Genomic DNA, 15589 nt, shown 5'->3' on the forward strand with positions numbered 1-15589 from the left:
AATTTTCCCACGTGATAAATTCTGGCGGTATCCGGGCTATTTGTATCAATAACCATACGTCATAATGCATCACGGTAGATCGCGATTCCGCGTTACGCAATCGTAATTCCGGCGCCGATAAACGTCTTACCGCCTCGTTCGAATAACGCTCGTACCCCATCGTCTTCGCTCGACGTGGTCACGATTCGATCTTAGGAAATGCGTCGCGTGACCGTAAACTGATTCCGTGGACCGGAAACTGCGAATGTCGAGGACCGTGTTGATATCGTGTCCCTGCCATTGCTGCTCGAAAGGGACACCGCCATTTTTCAGATCGTAGCACGTTTTCGATTTGTTGTATACCTCGAACTGGTTGGTTACTCGCAACATTCAACATTTTAATATTTTATCGTACTATTTTTATCATCTAAATTTATCATTTAGAAAAGGATTGTTCTCTCAAAGAGATTTTTTCGTCCTGCGAAAGCAAATTACTTTTTTTCGCAAATTATACTCGTACTACCCTTTTAGGCGCAATATATTATATTTGTAGCGATTAAGTGTTTCAATAGTAGTTTCTCTGTATTATTCTTAAGGGTTTGATAACACTTTTAGTCGTTTGATAAATATTAATATATTTGTACTGATTTCGTAAAGGTAGCAATGTTTTTATGCACCACATTGCCTTTTTAAACGCTGATATGGTAAATATAGTATAGGTAAGTGTGAAGAAAAAGAAATAGAATTTAAGTAAAAAGCAATTATAATATCGAGAAAGGTACAAACTCAATTTCGAGACCAAGCGGAAAAAGGAAATAGAAAATTCAACCTATACGATACTACCCCCTTTAATTAAAACCATGAGAATGACATTGATCAAAACTTACGTAACAAAGTTTTCGAATTATTTGTATCTATCGATGATAGACTAAAATGAAGTTTTTGAAAAACCAGAAGCAAGCATATCGTTCGATGTACAAAGAATATATTGCAAAACTTAAAACGATCGTTTATCTTGTAGCTTATAATAGCAATAGCAAAAATATTTCGGACACAATTTGAGCTGAAAAATCCATGTTACCACCCAATTTTTGGGGGGCATAAGGGGTTAAAAAATGTCTCACCTTTTCAATGTCCACGTACGGTAGAATATTTTTCAATCTACCGTGAAAAATTAAAATCACTCCATACAAGTTACACAGCGAGACTGTTAATATTCCATCTCGTAATTAAACATTTAATGCTCATCACAGCTCTACCTCGAAGAGTTAAGGGGTGAGTAACAAACGACGAAACGGCCGGAAGGAGATTTTACGCGTGAAATCGGCGTGTACGTCGAAGGAACGATCAGACTCGTTGCGATTAGAATGTAAACACTGGCAAACGGAGCAAAAATTGTAAACATCGTGGCGCGAAACCTACGTAATGGTCTCCGAAACGACGAACAGGACGTAATCCAGTTTCGGTTCAATATCGAGGAAGTAGATACGCCGCGTCGGTTTAAACCAATCACTCACGAATTCGCGCTGCGATAACGATTCTACACGTATCGGTCCGGCGAAGGCCGATGAGCAGATTTGTCATGCGAGCAGGATATTTGGGCACGCGAATACTCTATTAGCAGACGCACGACATCCACGGAACCGACAATGGCCGTATGCAAAGACGGAGGCCCCCTCGAATTCCTAGCAAGTGAACGCCCGGCTGATCAATGGGAATCCTATATTTCGAGGGAAACAGTACGTCATCCGGCGAAACTCTGCGCGTGACGCGGCGGTCCTTTCCACTTTGAAGTGGATTAATGCGTGACACGCGGGACTGATGTTACTGCACTCGCGACAAGGGACACATTACACCGTGTACTATTAGCGAAATGCGCGCGGTGGGATTTATAGGCCGGCTTGAAAACACTTCCGCGCGGTTTTAGTGGACTCGGACCACCATCGAGGTGTAAACTCGAGCGTGGTCGGATACCGTAGCTATCGTTGAGTAACAGTCACCTACAGGTGCGCGTTACAGAGATTGAGGCACGGGGAAAGTTTACACGCGTGTTTTGCAGGAGTCTGAAAAGAAGAGATCTCTGGAAGTTGTCGATCGTACTGGTTTGGACGTTCGAATCGGGTTCGATAAGGCCCCAAGGTTCTCGATGTAGAAACAATCGAGCTATCGATAGAGTTATGTATATTCTAGGAAAGTGAAAAAAAGATGATAGAATTGTGAATCTTATCGAGTCGTACGTTCTAAGGGCCTGAGGTCTTCGTAAGGCCCGTATCTCTACGAAACGATGCGCACTTCTTCCACATTTCACATTCCCCTTGATCCAAGTTTCGTTCTCTCGTGTGTATCTTCTGGGATGGTTAACTATTCTATTAAGTCGTTCCAAAAGTTATTTTCGTAATTGGTCGCTTAATCTTGTTAGATAACGTTTAATGGAACGTGCAGCCTGGGTTTTAGTTGTCTTTCAGCTTTTCAACAGTGCGTTTGTTTCATCGTGAAGTGGTACGGTGCTTTGGAAGATAAGAAACCAGAAAAGGCATTTGCGGCATGTGATGCTACGGTGTTTTAAGACCGAAAGGGTATGGGCTATTATGAGTTGCTGCTTCTATCCAACCGAACAATTAACTCTCGGAAGTATTGTTCTCCGGAGAACGAACTTAAAGCAGCGATCGCCAGGGAACGTACAGAATTGGCAAATAGGCGAGGCATTGTCTCACATAGTGAGAACGCGAGCACGTTTTTTTTTTTTTTAGATGTTTGAAACAAATTGTTAGACTTTGATCGGTACACCACTTCGTCTTTCTTTGTTTCCACGCTTTACCTCTTTCGAATGTTGCTCGTTCTTTTCTTGAAACAATTCTGTTCGTTGTAAAATAATTGGTTCTTTAAAGGACAAGAAATGGAGCACCTCGATCAATATTTTGCACGCAAATCGAAACAATTTGCAATACGGTATTGTTCTGTTTATTAAATAGTTTTACTTTTAATATCTAGTAAGAAAGAAACAACCTAATACGGAATAACTTGTACGACTTCTAGCAAGACATTTTTAAATATTACTTACGTTTACGTACAATCATTTAAGAAGACAATTTCTTGAAACTTTACATTCTGTACAAAACTCTCAACGTTCGGAAAAGATTGCAGTACCTGTTTCGCAGAAACTACAAGAAAATTATATATAGTATACCTGGTTTAAACGTGGGGAAATTCTTCGACGAATTCGCTAACGATACTTTAAAATATATTCGCAGATTGACCAATAGCTACTCGTTTCTTACCAGAACATTTCAACGATCAAATGGAATAATTAACGTTCCCTGTTTTATCTCGCCTCGTTTAAACGAATGTAAAATATTTCTTAAAACACATGTTAGTCAATGGTACAGCAAGGAAATGCCTTTAGTGGTTATCGAGGCGTGATATACGCACGGGGAAATGTAATAAACCAGATATATTTGACATAGTTACGAGCGCGCAAGGAAAGCATGGAAAACGTGTTACATTGCCTTCCACTGCGTGAGCGCAATGTGCACAGACGTACGTATATCGCGCAAGAAATCGCACGAAACGAGATGACCTGCCCTCGGTCGATATAATTCTTCGACACGTTGGAAAATATAATATCAACTTATTTATCGTGTACAAGGTACATTCTTCGAACGAACGCTAAGTTCGAACCGAGTTAAATTTCTGTCAGTCGATATTTTAAGGCGAACCGAATATACTGTTAGAGAGAAAGACACTGGAAATAGCAGAAACGACTACTTCATTTTGTATCGTTCAACGTTTTGGGCAATATTGAATGCACATATATACGGTAAAAATGAATCTCTAATTCATATTTCAAAATAGAATACAATTATACCGCAAAGTGTATACCTCTCTACGCATAATTAACTCCGGGCGAAATAATGGTCTGAATAAATTGCTAGTCATTCGTAAGAGAGGTTGTGTTTTTAATATTCATACGAAATTGTCAATTCATTTTTCGATCGTTAATCCGCGGCCTCGACGAACGTTTTAATTAGGCGACATTGTTACACGCGAGGATCACGTGGACACTGACCGGACTGTACCCTTTAGTCAGTGAACTGAAAGCGATACTTAACGAGTTCCAGTTGCTACACTTCGGAAAGTGTCTATACATTTCGAAGATAACCATCGTTCTTGATTTTTGGACGGCGTCGCAGTTAGGTTTTCCAGAGGTTAGGTCAATCGACACAACTTGTTAGCGTTGCACCCAATTTCAAGTGGTACTCGAGGACACACTGACGCTGCAGTAAGTAGAATAGTTGGCTCGATTGGGATATACTTCTATCTTTATTTATTTATTTATTCGACGTCTTTACTGCGCAAATGTAGGAGATGAATACACGATATATATATATAGAAATAACGAGAGGTATAAAAAAGCGCATAAAGCGAGGCGCGGCTAAGAAATGTAGTTCCAAAGAACTTTTAACATCGAAGAAAAACGACTGTTTCGCTTTTGGGTCACCATCTTGCGCAGTATGTTGCCGAGTTAATGAACACTGACAGAGCGATCGTTTCGATCGAAACTCGAGAATTTGCACGGAAGCACGTTTAGCCGCGAACCCGTTCGCCAGATAAGAATCTGCTACCAAACGAATGCAGTCGCATGACGCAACGATGGAAAGCGGAAGCCATGTTGATTTTCAGCTTCTGCACGACGAGACCGTGTGTTTACACGGTCGCACGCACGCAATGCTTCAGCGCGACACCGATCCGTGGTAGTTTACGTTGACGGTATAGGGCGAGAGGACAAACAAAGTAGACAGAGTAATTGCACGATGGAAAATTGATACACCGTGATCGTATCTAAGGAGTAACGACGAAAACAAAGCTTCGTTGCTTAGATATCTACGCCTTTCGAGAAGTTGTTCAACTTTCGGTTCCAGACGCGTTTCTTCCGTAAACGAACTCTCGTATTGTTTACAGTACTCATTGAGAGGAACTGCCCAATCGATCGAATCGATAGGTTCCACGATCGATCCTTTCGGCGTAAAATTAACTTTTATTACTCACGGACGTTCGATATCGCGAATCTCTTCGCAGCACATTGAATGCACACAGAGGAATTGGTTTAGAAGCATCGGTTCAAGATTGTCAACGCGAGACCATTAGTATCGACAAAGCGTTATCGGGGGGCAATAAGCGTTAGATGCATAGATTTCTTGCGAGGTCCTTTAAAAATAATGATCTCTGACCGTAGGACCTATGTCGATTAGACGTGAACCGTTCTTTGCCACACTGTACATGGGGGTAGACTACTCTTTCGTCAACTTAGAGACAACTGTGATTAACAAAGAGTGTCTCTTTCCATTTTCAGCGTATACTTGCACACGCCAAAGATTACACCAATGTTCATTTTCTCGTTGAGATCATTTTGGCGCTCTTTGCAGTTTTGGTGAAAGTTGGTAGGAAAAAAGGGAGAGTGTTTCTGTGCTACACTGCTGCCGAGTTTCTTTCCTTGCGCGTTAGTTGTCGGGATTACCGCTTTGGCGCTCCTGGTCGGTCTCCCTCTGGTGTCAAGCACGAGAAGTGCCGGTACATAATTCTTACTCACATTTTTAATTCACTCGATCACCCCAGTCGAGTACCAATCTTCGACGTTTTACGAAATCTATCGCAGAATCGTGAATCGTACGGAACAATGCACGATAAAAATTAGGCGCAATTTATCTCGGTAGCCCCTGGTGCAATGACTCCTCCTCGACAATACGTCCGCGTCTCTGTGTTCCTAGATGCACGGAGTTAAGTAGGTGTCCTATTTCTGCCGGGATACCGCGCGCGATAGCCGAATCGCAGCGGTTGGCGGGATAAACTTCACTTCCGTAAATTGCCTGGCGTGCATTCGGCATAAATCCATCTCGATAATAGCGTCGATTGTTCCCCGTTAAAGCAGCAATCTGCATTAAGTTCGTCGGGTACGGTTCGGGCGCGTTCCGAACCCGCGAATCACGGTTCTCTACGGCGCGTGAGCACCGCGAAATTACTGGGAAAAACGTTTCCACCTCGTCTTACGTATCGCGCGCACCGAGTGGAAAGTTTCTTTCTTTCTCTTTTCTTTTTTTTTTTTTTTCAAAGCCACGAGTTTCGCGGTTCGCGGAAAAGGCTCGCATAATTCCGCACTCCCCCTATTTTCTCTCTTTCTCTCTCGTTTCGAGTTTTCACGATTCTTTTATTCGATCCTGTAGCCGCCCCTCCAATCTTTACCCCTTCCACTGGTTTCGACGTCACGGTTAATGCGCCGCTCGACGAGTGTCTGGTTCGTGCAACGACGTACGATAGAGGGTAAAGGGTGGGGGAAAACACAACGTTACGTCAGCGGAGAAGCTGTTCCCGCCGAAGGGTTACGCGAGGGAAGCGGTTCTGACTTCTGCTCGAAAGCCGCGGTACAAGGGTGGTTACGGTTTCTGACTCGGCAGCGTCGGGTGCGCGCATGAATATTTTACAAAAATGCATGCTTCAAAGAACCTAGTCATCCCCTATTCACGGTTGCTCGAATTTACAGCGGCACACCGCGCCCGGTGCGCGTACAATCGCGTTCCATACCTCGCCCCGCTTACTTGTTTCAGAGCGCATTGTGTTCGCGAGCGCGGTCGCAGCCTCGGTTGCGTTATGCTCGCTTTGCGGTTCGTCCGATACGGGTGTCGTTTCTTGTTCGGGTAAAGTGCGAGAGGCTGGCTCTCGTTCGAAATAGATTTTCGTTCGTACAACCACGCGGAGATTTCCTGGAGAGTATTTCACCGAACAGGGTCGAGTCGACTCGTGGAACGCGCGAAACTCGTCGATTCGAGATCGCGACTCCTGCCACGGGCCTAGGCGAACCGGAGCTTCGATGTCGCTTTTGGTACAGGAAATCGGATAAATAGATCTTCCAAAGTATCGAGTTTCGTTTGTTCCCGACAGCTTGATAAACGGGGAATCCCCGGACAACACCGTATCGCAAGAAACCGGACCTTAACGTCGGTTCATCGTATAAATTAATAGTTGCGAGCTAATCTCCAGGATTTCTAGGACGATGCTTTGAAAAAGAAGGGCGTTACAAACGAAAGGTGTTACAAACGGAGAATACGTCCTTACCGCGAATATATTCGTGACAAGTAGACGTAAATAATGCATATCGGGCGTGTACGAAGGAAGAATAAAATTTAGTACGCATCGGAGAAACGAACGTTTATTAGTAAAAGAAGAACGTAACATTTCATTCAACGTGACTGACACTGTCGTGCGTTAATCAACTCGAAGACAAGACTCGCATCTAGATCGCGATTATCGTTTATTCTGTATGTAGATAATGTTTTCACCTCGTTCCCGAACAGCGAAATTCTATTACACTCGTTTAATGTAAAACTTTTCGAAACAATTAATTCCATAATGGATGGATGACTGTTGCGAAACGATCTCGACGTGGTAAGTTATTGGCGTCGAGAGAACCAGATTTTATTCGACATAGACGAATGTACCAAGGTTGCGCGAAAAGGAACACTACATTTATATTTCTCTATAGAATTAACGACAATATGTTATTCATCGTAATCTCGACGTGTGATCTGAGAATTATTTACGATTCCTCGCTTGGTCTCGGAGCGAGCTACAGTTGCATCGAGCGAAAGGTTTACGAAACAATAGTTAGTTTTATTCGAAGAGCGAAACCAAACTTGAGAAATTGTTCAGTTGTCACGATTCGTCCGGAAATCTTATCTCGTTCGTTAAAGTTTCGAAATTATTACGATTCAATGGACAAAGTACAGCAGAGATTCTCGTTATTGTTAATTAGAAACCGATCGTGGCGACACTTCGGATCGATACTCTCGAGCATCGAAGACAAATTTCGTCCCTGATCTTCCAATTTAAATTACAGAACAGCGAGATCATCTGCTCTGAATTGCACGGGAGTATTCCCATGAATGCGCCACCTGAATTAGCGAGATCCGTCCTTTCCTTCGGATCGACTATGTACAGAATTAACCTACCGAGTCTCGCCATAGAGTAACTATCGAATAGACTCTGGAACATACTTCGCAAATAACGTTGATCGCGATATTGGAAAATACTTCGAGACATTGCATCGTAAATTTTCAAAAAAAGGCCTACCCTGTCGTATTTTTCTACTGCTTCGACTTTAAGTAAGAACACACTCCCTATATAAGAACCACTCATTTGGAGAAATGTTTCGAATAAAAATCACCCCGTCTCCGATAGCTTGTAAACTGACAGGGAAAAGAAAGTGTTCGAAACAGAATTTTATTTTCAAAATTAAATTTCTGCTCCCACCATTTTCGAACATTGGAATATACGAACGTACAAATGGCTCTGGAAACGTCACAAATTTTCGTTGAGACATTTTCAAATTTGTTCTGCAATTTACGAGTGGCGCAGGCACAAATAAAATGAGCGAATCGGATCCAGAAGGTGGTCTCTTCCTTTAAATCGAAAACTAGTAAGAACGAAACGCAAGAGAGCTGTTAGGTACGGTCAAAGGTTTGCTCAAAGTTCGAATGGTAATGGTGGTCCGACAGTGCACGATCTTCCCTCGTCAGCGCGTTACAGTCGAGCGCGTTGATCGTGACTAACGGAGCTCGCGCAGCAGTTTTAATTCGGTCCGTAATCGAACCGAATAAACAATTAATGAAACACCGGTGACAGATTTCTAACGAGGGTTCCGTTACAGGGGATGACGCGAGCGGAATAGGACGGTGTTCGTCGCGAGAAAGTTGCAAATGGAGATCGATAAACATTACCATCGAAATAGGAAGGAATTCTTTCCAAGCTGTGGATAAAGTTGCCAGTGTTTCGATCCAGCGACGTTGGAAAGTTCCGAGCGCGTAAACCGATAACAAAACGGTTGCTAAAAGGTGGCCCGCCGGTTGTCCGATGCAACACGGGATCTCCACGCCCCTCTCTTCCATCCCCGACTAACTTCCGATCGAAATGAAGTTCACCGGAACGCGAGACCGATCGAGAAATTTCTTTGCGGGCGCCGCAGTTCGCGCGATTGTTGGTTACACGATTAAACGGTTTAGTCAACTCGCGTCGTTAATCACGGATTTATCTCGAGAGCTGACCGAGCGTGAAGCGTTACGGTGCCTGCAAACTAAAAGCTTGTGAATGACAAGAGATTTATTCTCACGCGTCCCCTGTCTCCCCTCGTTTCCGCTCCTCCACACGGCCATCCGTGGCGCCGATACGTCACACAAGTTAATCGTAAATTGTTCCCGCCGTGGAGTCTTTCAACCACCAGTCAGACAGGACATTTATTTTCCCTGTTCCCGGTGCTCATGATTTATGGTCCCCCGATCGGTTTCCTCGATTCCTTTGATCGCGATGGAGCATTAACGAAGCTTTTCCGCGACCGCCCGCTTCCTACCTCTGCCATTCGCGTTTGCACCAGTCGAGACGATTCGAGTCGAGTCGAGTCGAAGCGAGTCGAATCGGGCTCTTGAAAATGAGATTTCACCCGATATCGGAACGAAGTTGCGTCCCGGTAACGAAACTAAAGTCGAGCTTCCTTTGCGCAGCCTCCGTGTTCGTTATCGCCGCGTATCGAATATCTTCCGTCAAATGGCCTTCCGTTAACGCTAAATCGCCACATATAGAAGTTGGAACCGATAGCCTCGCTCCAGTCGGTTATACTCGCGTTTACCTTTTGTTTCTGTAACAATGGGTGTATCTGGCCGTCTTGAGGCGATAGGAATAAAAAAAGCTTACTTAAACCTAACCATTCAACCTGGTAACTAATTTAATGAATTAGGTTCGGGTAAGGATCTCTTATTCCGATCGTCGTGAGGCGGCCAGCTACTCGGTTGAGTTTTTAACTACACTCTTTACACGTGTCTCGATGTATCTGTAGAAACCGTAAACAATCGGCGACTCAACGCTTAAACACACACACGTTGACATAAACACGTACCTATAGGTAATATTCATTGTAGCAATAGTTTTTTGCAAAGATCTCGGTACCCAAGGTCGAGCGGCGATTATACGTATAGGAAAAAGTTGTTCAAATTGTTGACTTCTACTTTCTACTCCAACGTTTTCTAAATAATAACCAAAATCAAATGTCATCGCCTCGAGGGTCTCTCGAAATCGTATCAACTCTAACGAAACAAAAATTACGATAAAAATTAAATCGGTCGAATTAGATGGTCCAACTTGTAAGTAAAAACATCGCGCGCACTCTGTACAAACGAATCTCTCGCAAAACGCGCATATTTCTACTAACGAGAATCGTGTCGACGCGAGATTGCGTTTCTCGTATCAGAAATATCCCGATGTCGAGAATTGCGTCGCGTCGTGAGGACCAACGAAGGTGAATCATTCTGTACATTAATCGGCCGCGATAAATCGTCGAGGCGTTGCGCTCGGCGTCCGCGCGCGAATCTCCCGGATCGTTGGTCCCGTAAATTCGTCGGGTATACGGTTGTCCACGCAAGCGGTGCACCCGAAATGCGGCCGAAAGTCGGTCGTGACTCGTGTTACGCGAAACTCCAGCAACGTGGCCGTGAACGAGCGTCAAAAATAAGCTGTTCCCGCGAAAGAGGAATGTAGCGCGGGGAGGGAGATAACGGGGAAACATAACGAGCTTCCGCAACGACTGTCCAGCTCCTGGGAAGTTCGCGCGCGACAAGTTCGGTTTATATGCGCCATTCGTGACCTCTTTCTTCTTCTCCTGTCCCTCCTCCGTGTGTTTCGTCGCTTATTGAAAACTTCCCCTTCTATTCTTTGTTTTCACATTTGATTTTGCGCCCCTGAGAACCGATTCCCGAATCGTGAAAGATATTCGGTTCCAGGTGCGATTAAAAATCTTGTCGATTAAAAATACCGGAGAAACCGGTATTTATCAATTAGGACCGGTTCCACTAGTTTGGTCATTGTAGCTTCGTTAAATCGAAACCGTGAGCGTAGAAATAGAAGGAAAAAGTTCATCGATGCGTGCTCTAGAGAGAAAAAAAATTGAAACAGGGAGGGAGGAAACCTCGTGGGAGACTAAACGCTTGCGTTGCTGAATTCAAAGGCGATCGTCAAACCGATGGGTTGTGCCCGAAAGCCGATCTTCCTTCGAGACGTTTCCTCGTTCTCCTTCGGAGGAGAACCAAGAGGAGGAGGAAGAGGAGGAGGAGGAGGAGGAACGCAAGGAAAATAAAGCGGCAGTGGAAACCGTTTCCCTGCTAAATGAGATTCTGATACAGCGATCGGATCGCTGCGGTTCGGCGTTGCGGGGCTCTGATAAGAAGTCGGTTGGCGAGGGGGTGAGCGGAGACTGGGTGGGGGTACGGTATTGGTTAGGGGCTCGATTTATTGGAAATTAATATGCTACGCGACCGACGCCGGCGAAAACACCTCGCTGGAAGGATTGGCGGGGGTTTCGAGGGAGGAAGCGGCACGAAAATTTAAAATAGATTTGCCCCGCGTCGGGTGCATCCTCGTTCGAAGTCTTATCGGGCCTAAGAAGCTACCGTAACGAAGCTCGGGCGAGGTCGGCTGAAGCGTATTAATGTTTCTCGCGAATCGAGCCACGGGAGCACCGGTTGCTGGAGAAACTAACCCCTCCCTCCTCCAACCCACCACTAGCTCGGAGGACGGAAGAGATTCCGAGCTACGGAGATAGAGTTCCGCCTTGTTCCAAGAGCCGCCGTGTCTCCGAACGTAGGCGGGAAATGAACGGTGTGTTAGTTGGAATGATCTTGACTTATGGTTTTCGAGCCAATTCGAGAGGGATATTAACCCTACAACGCCACGGTCACCTGTTTTTAATACGCGAGCACAGTCGTCGGGCTTGCTACACACTCTGTGCTAACCTTCAACGGTTTATCAATGATTGATCTTCTGGTTTGCGATCTGGTATGCAATTGCGATCTTCCGGTAGCATTAATGGGACTTATCTATTTCGTACGAGAACAGAGGATAACGTGGAAACTTTATTCATCGAAAACAGAAAAATATTACGGGAGATGATCGAGTGGATTTATAGCGGCGAAGTATGGAGTAATAATACGTCGAAGGAAGTATTTTGTGAAATTTCTATTTCTTTTCCGATAGTGGCATGCGTCGCGGAACAACACTACGCAGAGTGTATTGTACGTATTGAATTCTCGGGGTGCTCGCAATTTGCGGTGTGAAGAAGAAATTTTACGTACAATTTGCCAAAGGACGGTTCTCACTAGATTTGTGGATCTCTGTTTCAGGAATTCCATGGAATAACGACGCAACGATGATCAGGATGAAATTTTTTCGACTGGTTCTGGCGCTCCTAGGAGGCACGCATGTCCTGTGCGCGCAACCCTCCGCTTTGCCTACCGTGAAAAGTTTTGGTGAGTCACGTTTCGTTTATTGGTACAATTGTGTAACGCTAGATCGTGTTTAACCCCGTTTACAAGTTGGAAAGCGAAACGATAAGCTTTTCTTTCATCTAGGCGCAAGATTTTTTGCGTAACAATAGAATATCCAACAGCTTTTCGCGCAGAGCGATTGAAACGAAATTAATCCGTTAATCCAATATATTAGTTATTCAATGAAAACTTTGTTTTCATCAGAAATTGCGGTATTCGGAGTGTTCTTTAACGCGACAGCATTAGATTTTTCATGCGTAGGTTTTATTTTTCAAAGTTTTCAATATCTCCTTCACTCTTTTACGTAAACCTCTATAATATTTTTCGCTCGTCGTTCAAGAGGCGCTGAGAAAAATTACGGCTATTGCAAACGTGACTTTGAATGCGGGAATTATTTTCAAAATATTACGTTCCATGCAAATTTTCGTCCTCAAGGTCCTTTTACGGATTAGTGTCATTAACGATGTTTCTTCGAACACGACTACGTATTGTTCTTAGTATACATTGCCATAGATGACATAAAAACAAATTAAACGGTACACGATATAGCAATATGATCGTTAATCGATTTCGAATATAAAAACTTGTATTATCCGAACGTAACCGTTTGAATATACACCTCAGAAACTGTTAATAGCCGTTCCAAAAAGTTACGTCACACCGGCATAAATTTTCTCATTTCTTTCTTCCAAAGAAATGTTACTCGGACAACGAACATCGAAAATAATAGGAGCTACTCGAATAGTGTACTTCGTACTAAATGTCAGTTCGATTACTCGAACTAAAGAATGTCCGTCCTGAACTAAAGAGCTTTCGTCGAAGGTTCCTGTTCCTCGGACACTATCCTGTTGAACTCGTGTCTACATCACCCAAAGTACCCTGTACAAGTTGTGTCGTTGAACCGCGATACGATTAGGGTAGCAGCAGGTGACATCGACTTCGATCGCTTCGATCGTACGCCTGCACGATCTACGGCCTTTTAACGAAACTATTAATCGTCGACAGAGATATCCGGGTCAACGTATAACGAGGAACCATCATCGCGGCTCGAAGTTTCCCAGTTCTTTCGTAAAAATTGTAGATTGCATGCAGATTTCTACGCCCGTCTCCGTGTTTGTTATCGGTGCTCGAGCCGGCTCGTCGACGAACCGGTTTCGCGTTTCGCGCAACGATCACGATTTTCATATCGAATAAATCGTTTCGTAGGTACGACACGGCTCGTATATCGGCCACCGATTCGTCGCGATCCATATTTTATCGCGGCTGGATCGAGACACCGTGTTCGCGAAGAACCCGGGGGCTCGTATTGTTTCAACATCCGCTGTTAGATACCGAGGAAAGCGAACTGCGCCGGGTTTCTATGCAATTAACGACTATCCATCCTCCACCGTAATTATGAAGCCGAGGTAGGGCGATAATGAAATCTGTACAAGCAGTTCGCATGGAACGAGGACCGTTGAGGAGCGTGCCCGTCAAGAAAACTGACGAGTAATGTGTACCCATTGTAACAACGTAATTATACGACACTCCGTTTGACATCTGTCATCCGGGCCGACGGTTGCTCGACGAGCAACGCGCACCGCCGACAAAATGTCGGTCTTGTCGCTCGAATTTATCTTTCCCTCTTTCGCGAACGTTACTTCCCTGTTGGACGATACGTGTTCATCACTTTTAGCGATCGATAAGCGTTTCATTTCGAGCGTATATTTCGCAAACCAACGTTCCTGCGTCGAACGGAACGATCGAAACATCCACGGGCTCGTTTCACGCGCGAGAATCAAGACGAAAGTTTCGATAAACAGACTCGAAAATATTTCGCGTACGACCGCGTCGAGTTATCGGTTAACTTCCGCGATGGTAGAAGCGAGCAACGTAAATTGACTTCTGGAGGCCAACGAAGGTTTTCCATCCTCCATCGTACACCATTTGATCGTAGCCTGCGTCTCTACGTTTCGTAGGAGGAAGCTGTGTTCGGCTTCGTATCGGTGATGTACCCTAGCGGTGTACCTCGCTCGGGATTCGTCCCTCTTTGGACGCTATAACCTGTATTTCTTGCATATAGTTAACGTGATGTGGAGCCGTCGACTGTCGAAGTTTATATTTTGTATATTTCCGATGGACGAACGACTGACGTCGAATTACGAAAACTGGGATCGCGAGTCGGTAATGGACGCATTCGGCGCGATTTAAAGGGAGGGGAGTGTCCTTGGACGACCAATCGACTTTGCTCGAACCGTTCTAGATGTTCGAAAAGTTTTCGTTGACGTCGATTACACGACCTGTGATCGCCACCCACGGAATTACAAAATTAGTAATCGAGAACTCTCTTTATTCCCGTAGATGGTCGCGTAACGCGTCTCCATCGTGAAATTTCATTTCTCCGTGGAGAATTGTACTCGCGTTCCCGCGAACGCATTCGAGCCTCGACCAATGCGACAAACGCGATCGATAGACCGCAGGTTTCTGCCTTGCTACTTCCATTAAATATGCTTTAATTCGCGTAATTTGGCGGCCCGAGTCGCGTGTAATCGAGCATATCTCCTCCTCGCGGGATTTTATTTTTTCGCGGCGCGCTCAATCGAGGCGTTGCACATTGAGCCAGAATTCATTTGTAGCGCGACGAAAATTGACTGCGTCCAGTGAGAGCCACGCGCGGGAAAATATTCGATGGATTGTTTCTTTCGTATTTATCGACGAATTATTCGAAATCGTATTCGCCGTTCTTTCATCCGAACTGTTACTGCGACGAATTACCAAATAATATCTCGGTTATAGGTTCTTTTTTACTTACGAAATATTTCCCTACGTTCGCGTTTCGAACGATCAGGTCGGTTACCAATGGAACTTACTTTTATCTATTCGAACAAAATTAAGAAACGGTATATGTAGTCCGAGAGAAGTTAACGTTTAAGTATGCGTGTATTTTAAACGTCTTGACCTCGGTTTATTCGAGCCATCTTCGGTAATTATAAGCTGACCGAAATTACGGTTCTTACGATTAATATCGAAAGGGGTCAAAATAAAACGGGATCGTGGCGTTTGAAATATTTAAACATATGCTTGCGTCAGACCATGTCCTCTCTTAATTTGGATTGACATTCCGCGAGCACTTCTCATTGGATTCGTGTTTCAAGGAAATTGCAGCTACTTGCTTCGTACGAATGGATATTTTCTTTCAATTTTGATTAGATTGTAAAATATCTTTTATCGCAAATTAGGGATGACAAGGTCTGTAAAATGCATCGCAATGGTAG

General features: G+C 44.3%; 1 protein-coding gene across 4 annotated transcripts in view; it reads left to right on the forward strand.

Annotated features, from left to right (window-relative positions):
* Positions 1–15589, forward strand: part of LOC143153220 (zwei Ig domain protein zig-8) — a 279158-nt gene that overhangs the window by 9504 nt on the left and 254065 nt on the right. For all 4 annotated transcript variants that reach the window (XM_076324176.1, XM_076324178.1, XM_076324180.1 and 1 more), the window contains exon 2: positions 12192–12317. In XM_076324176.1, the coding sequence (XP_076180291.1) occupies positions 12218–12317 (100 nt within the window). In that variant the 5' untranslated portion in view covers positions 12192–12217. The remainder of the gene's footprint in view (positions 1–12191; positions 12318–15589) is intronic.

This window comes from Ptiloglossa arizonensis, chromosome 12, assembly GCF_051014685.1.
Source record: "Ptiloglossa arizonensis isolate GNS036 chromosome 12, iyPtiAriz1_principal, whole genome shotgun sequence".
Classification (NCBI taxonomy): Eukaryota; Metazoa; Arthropoda; class Insecta; order Hymenoptera; family Colletidae; genus Ptiloglossa; species Ptiloglossa arizonensis.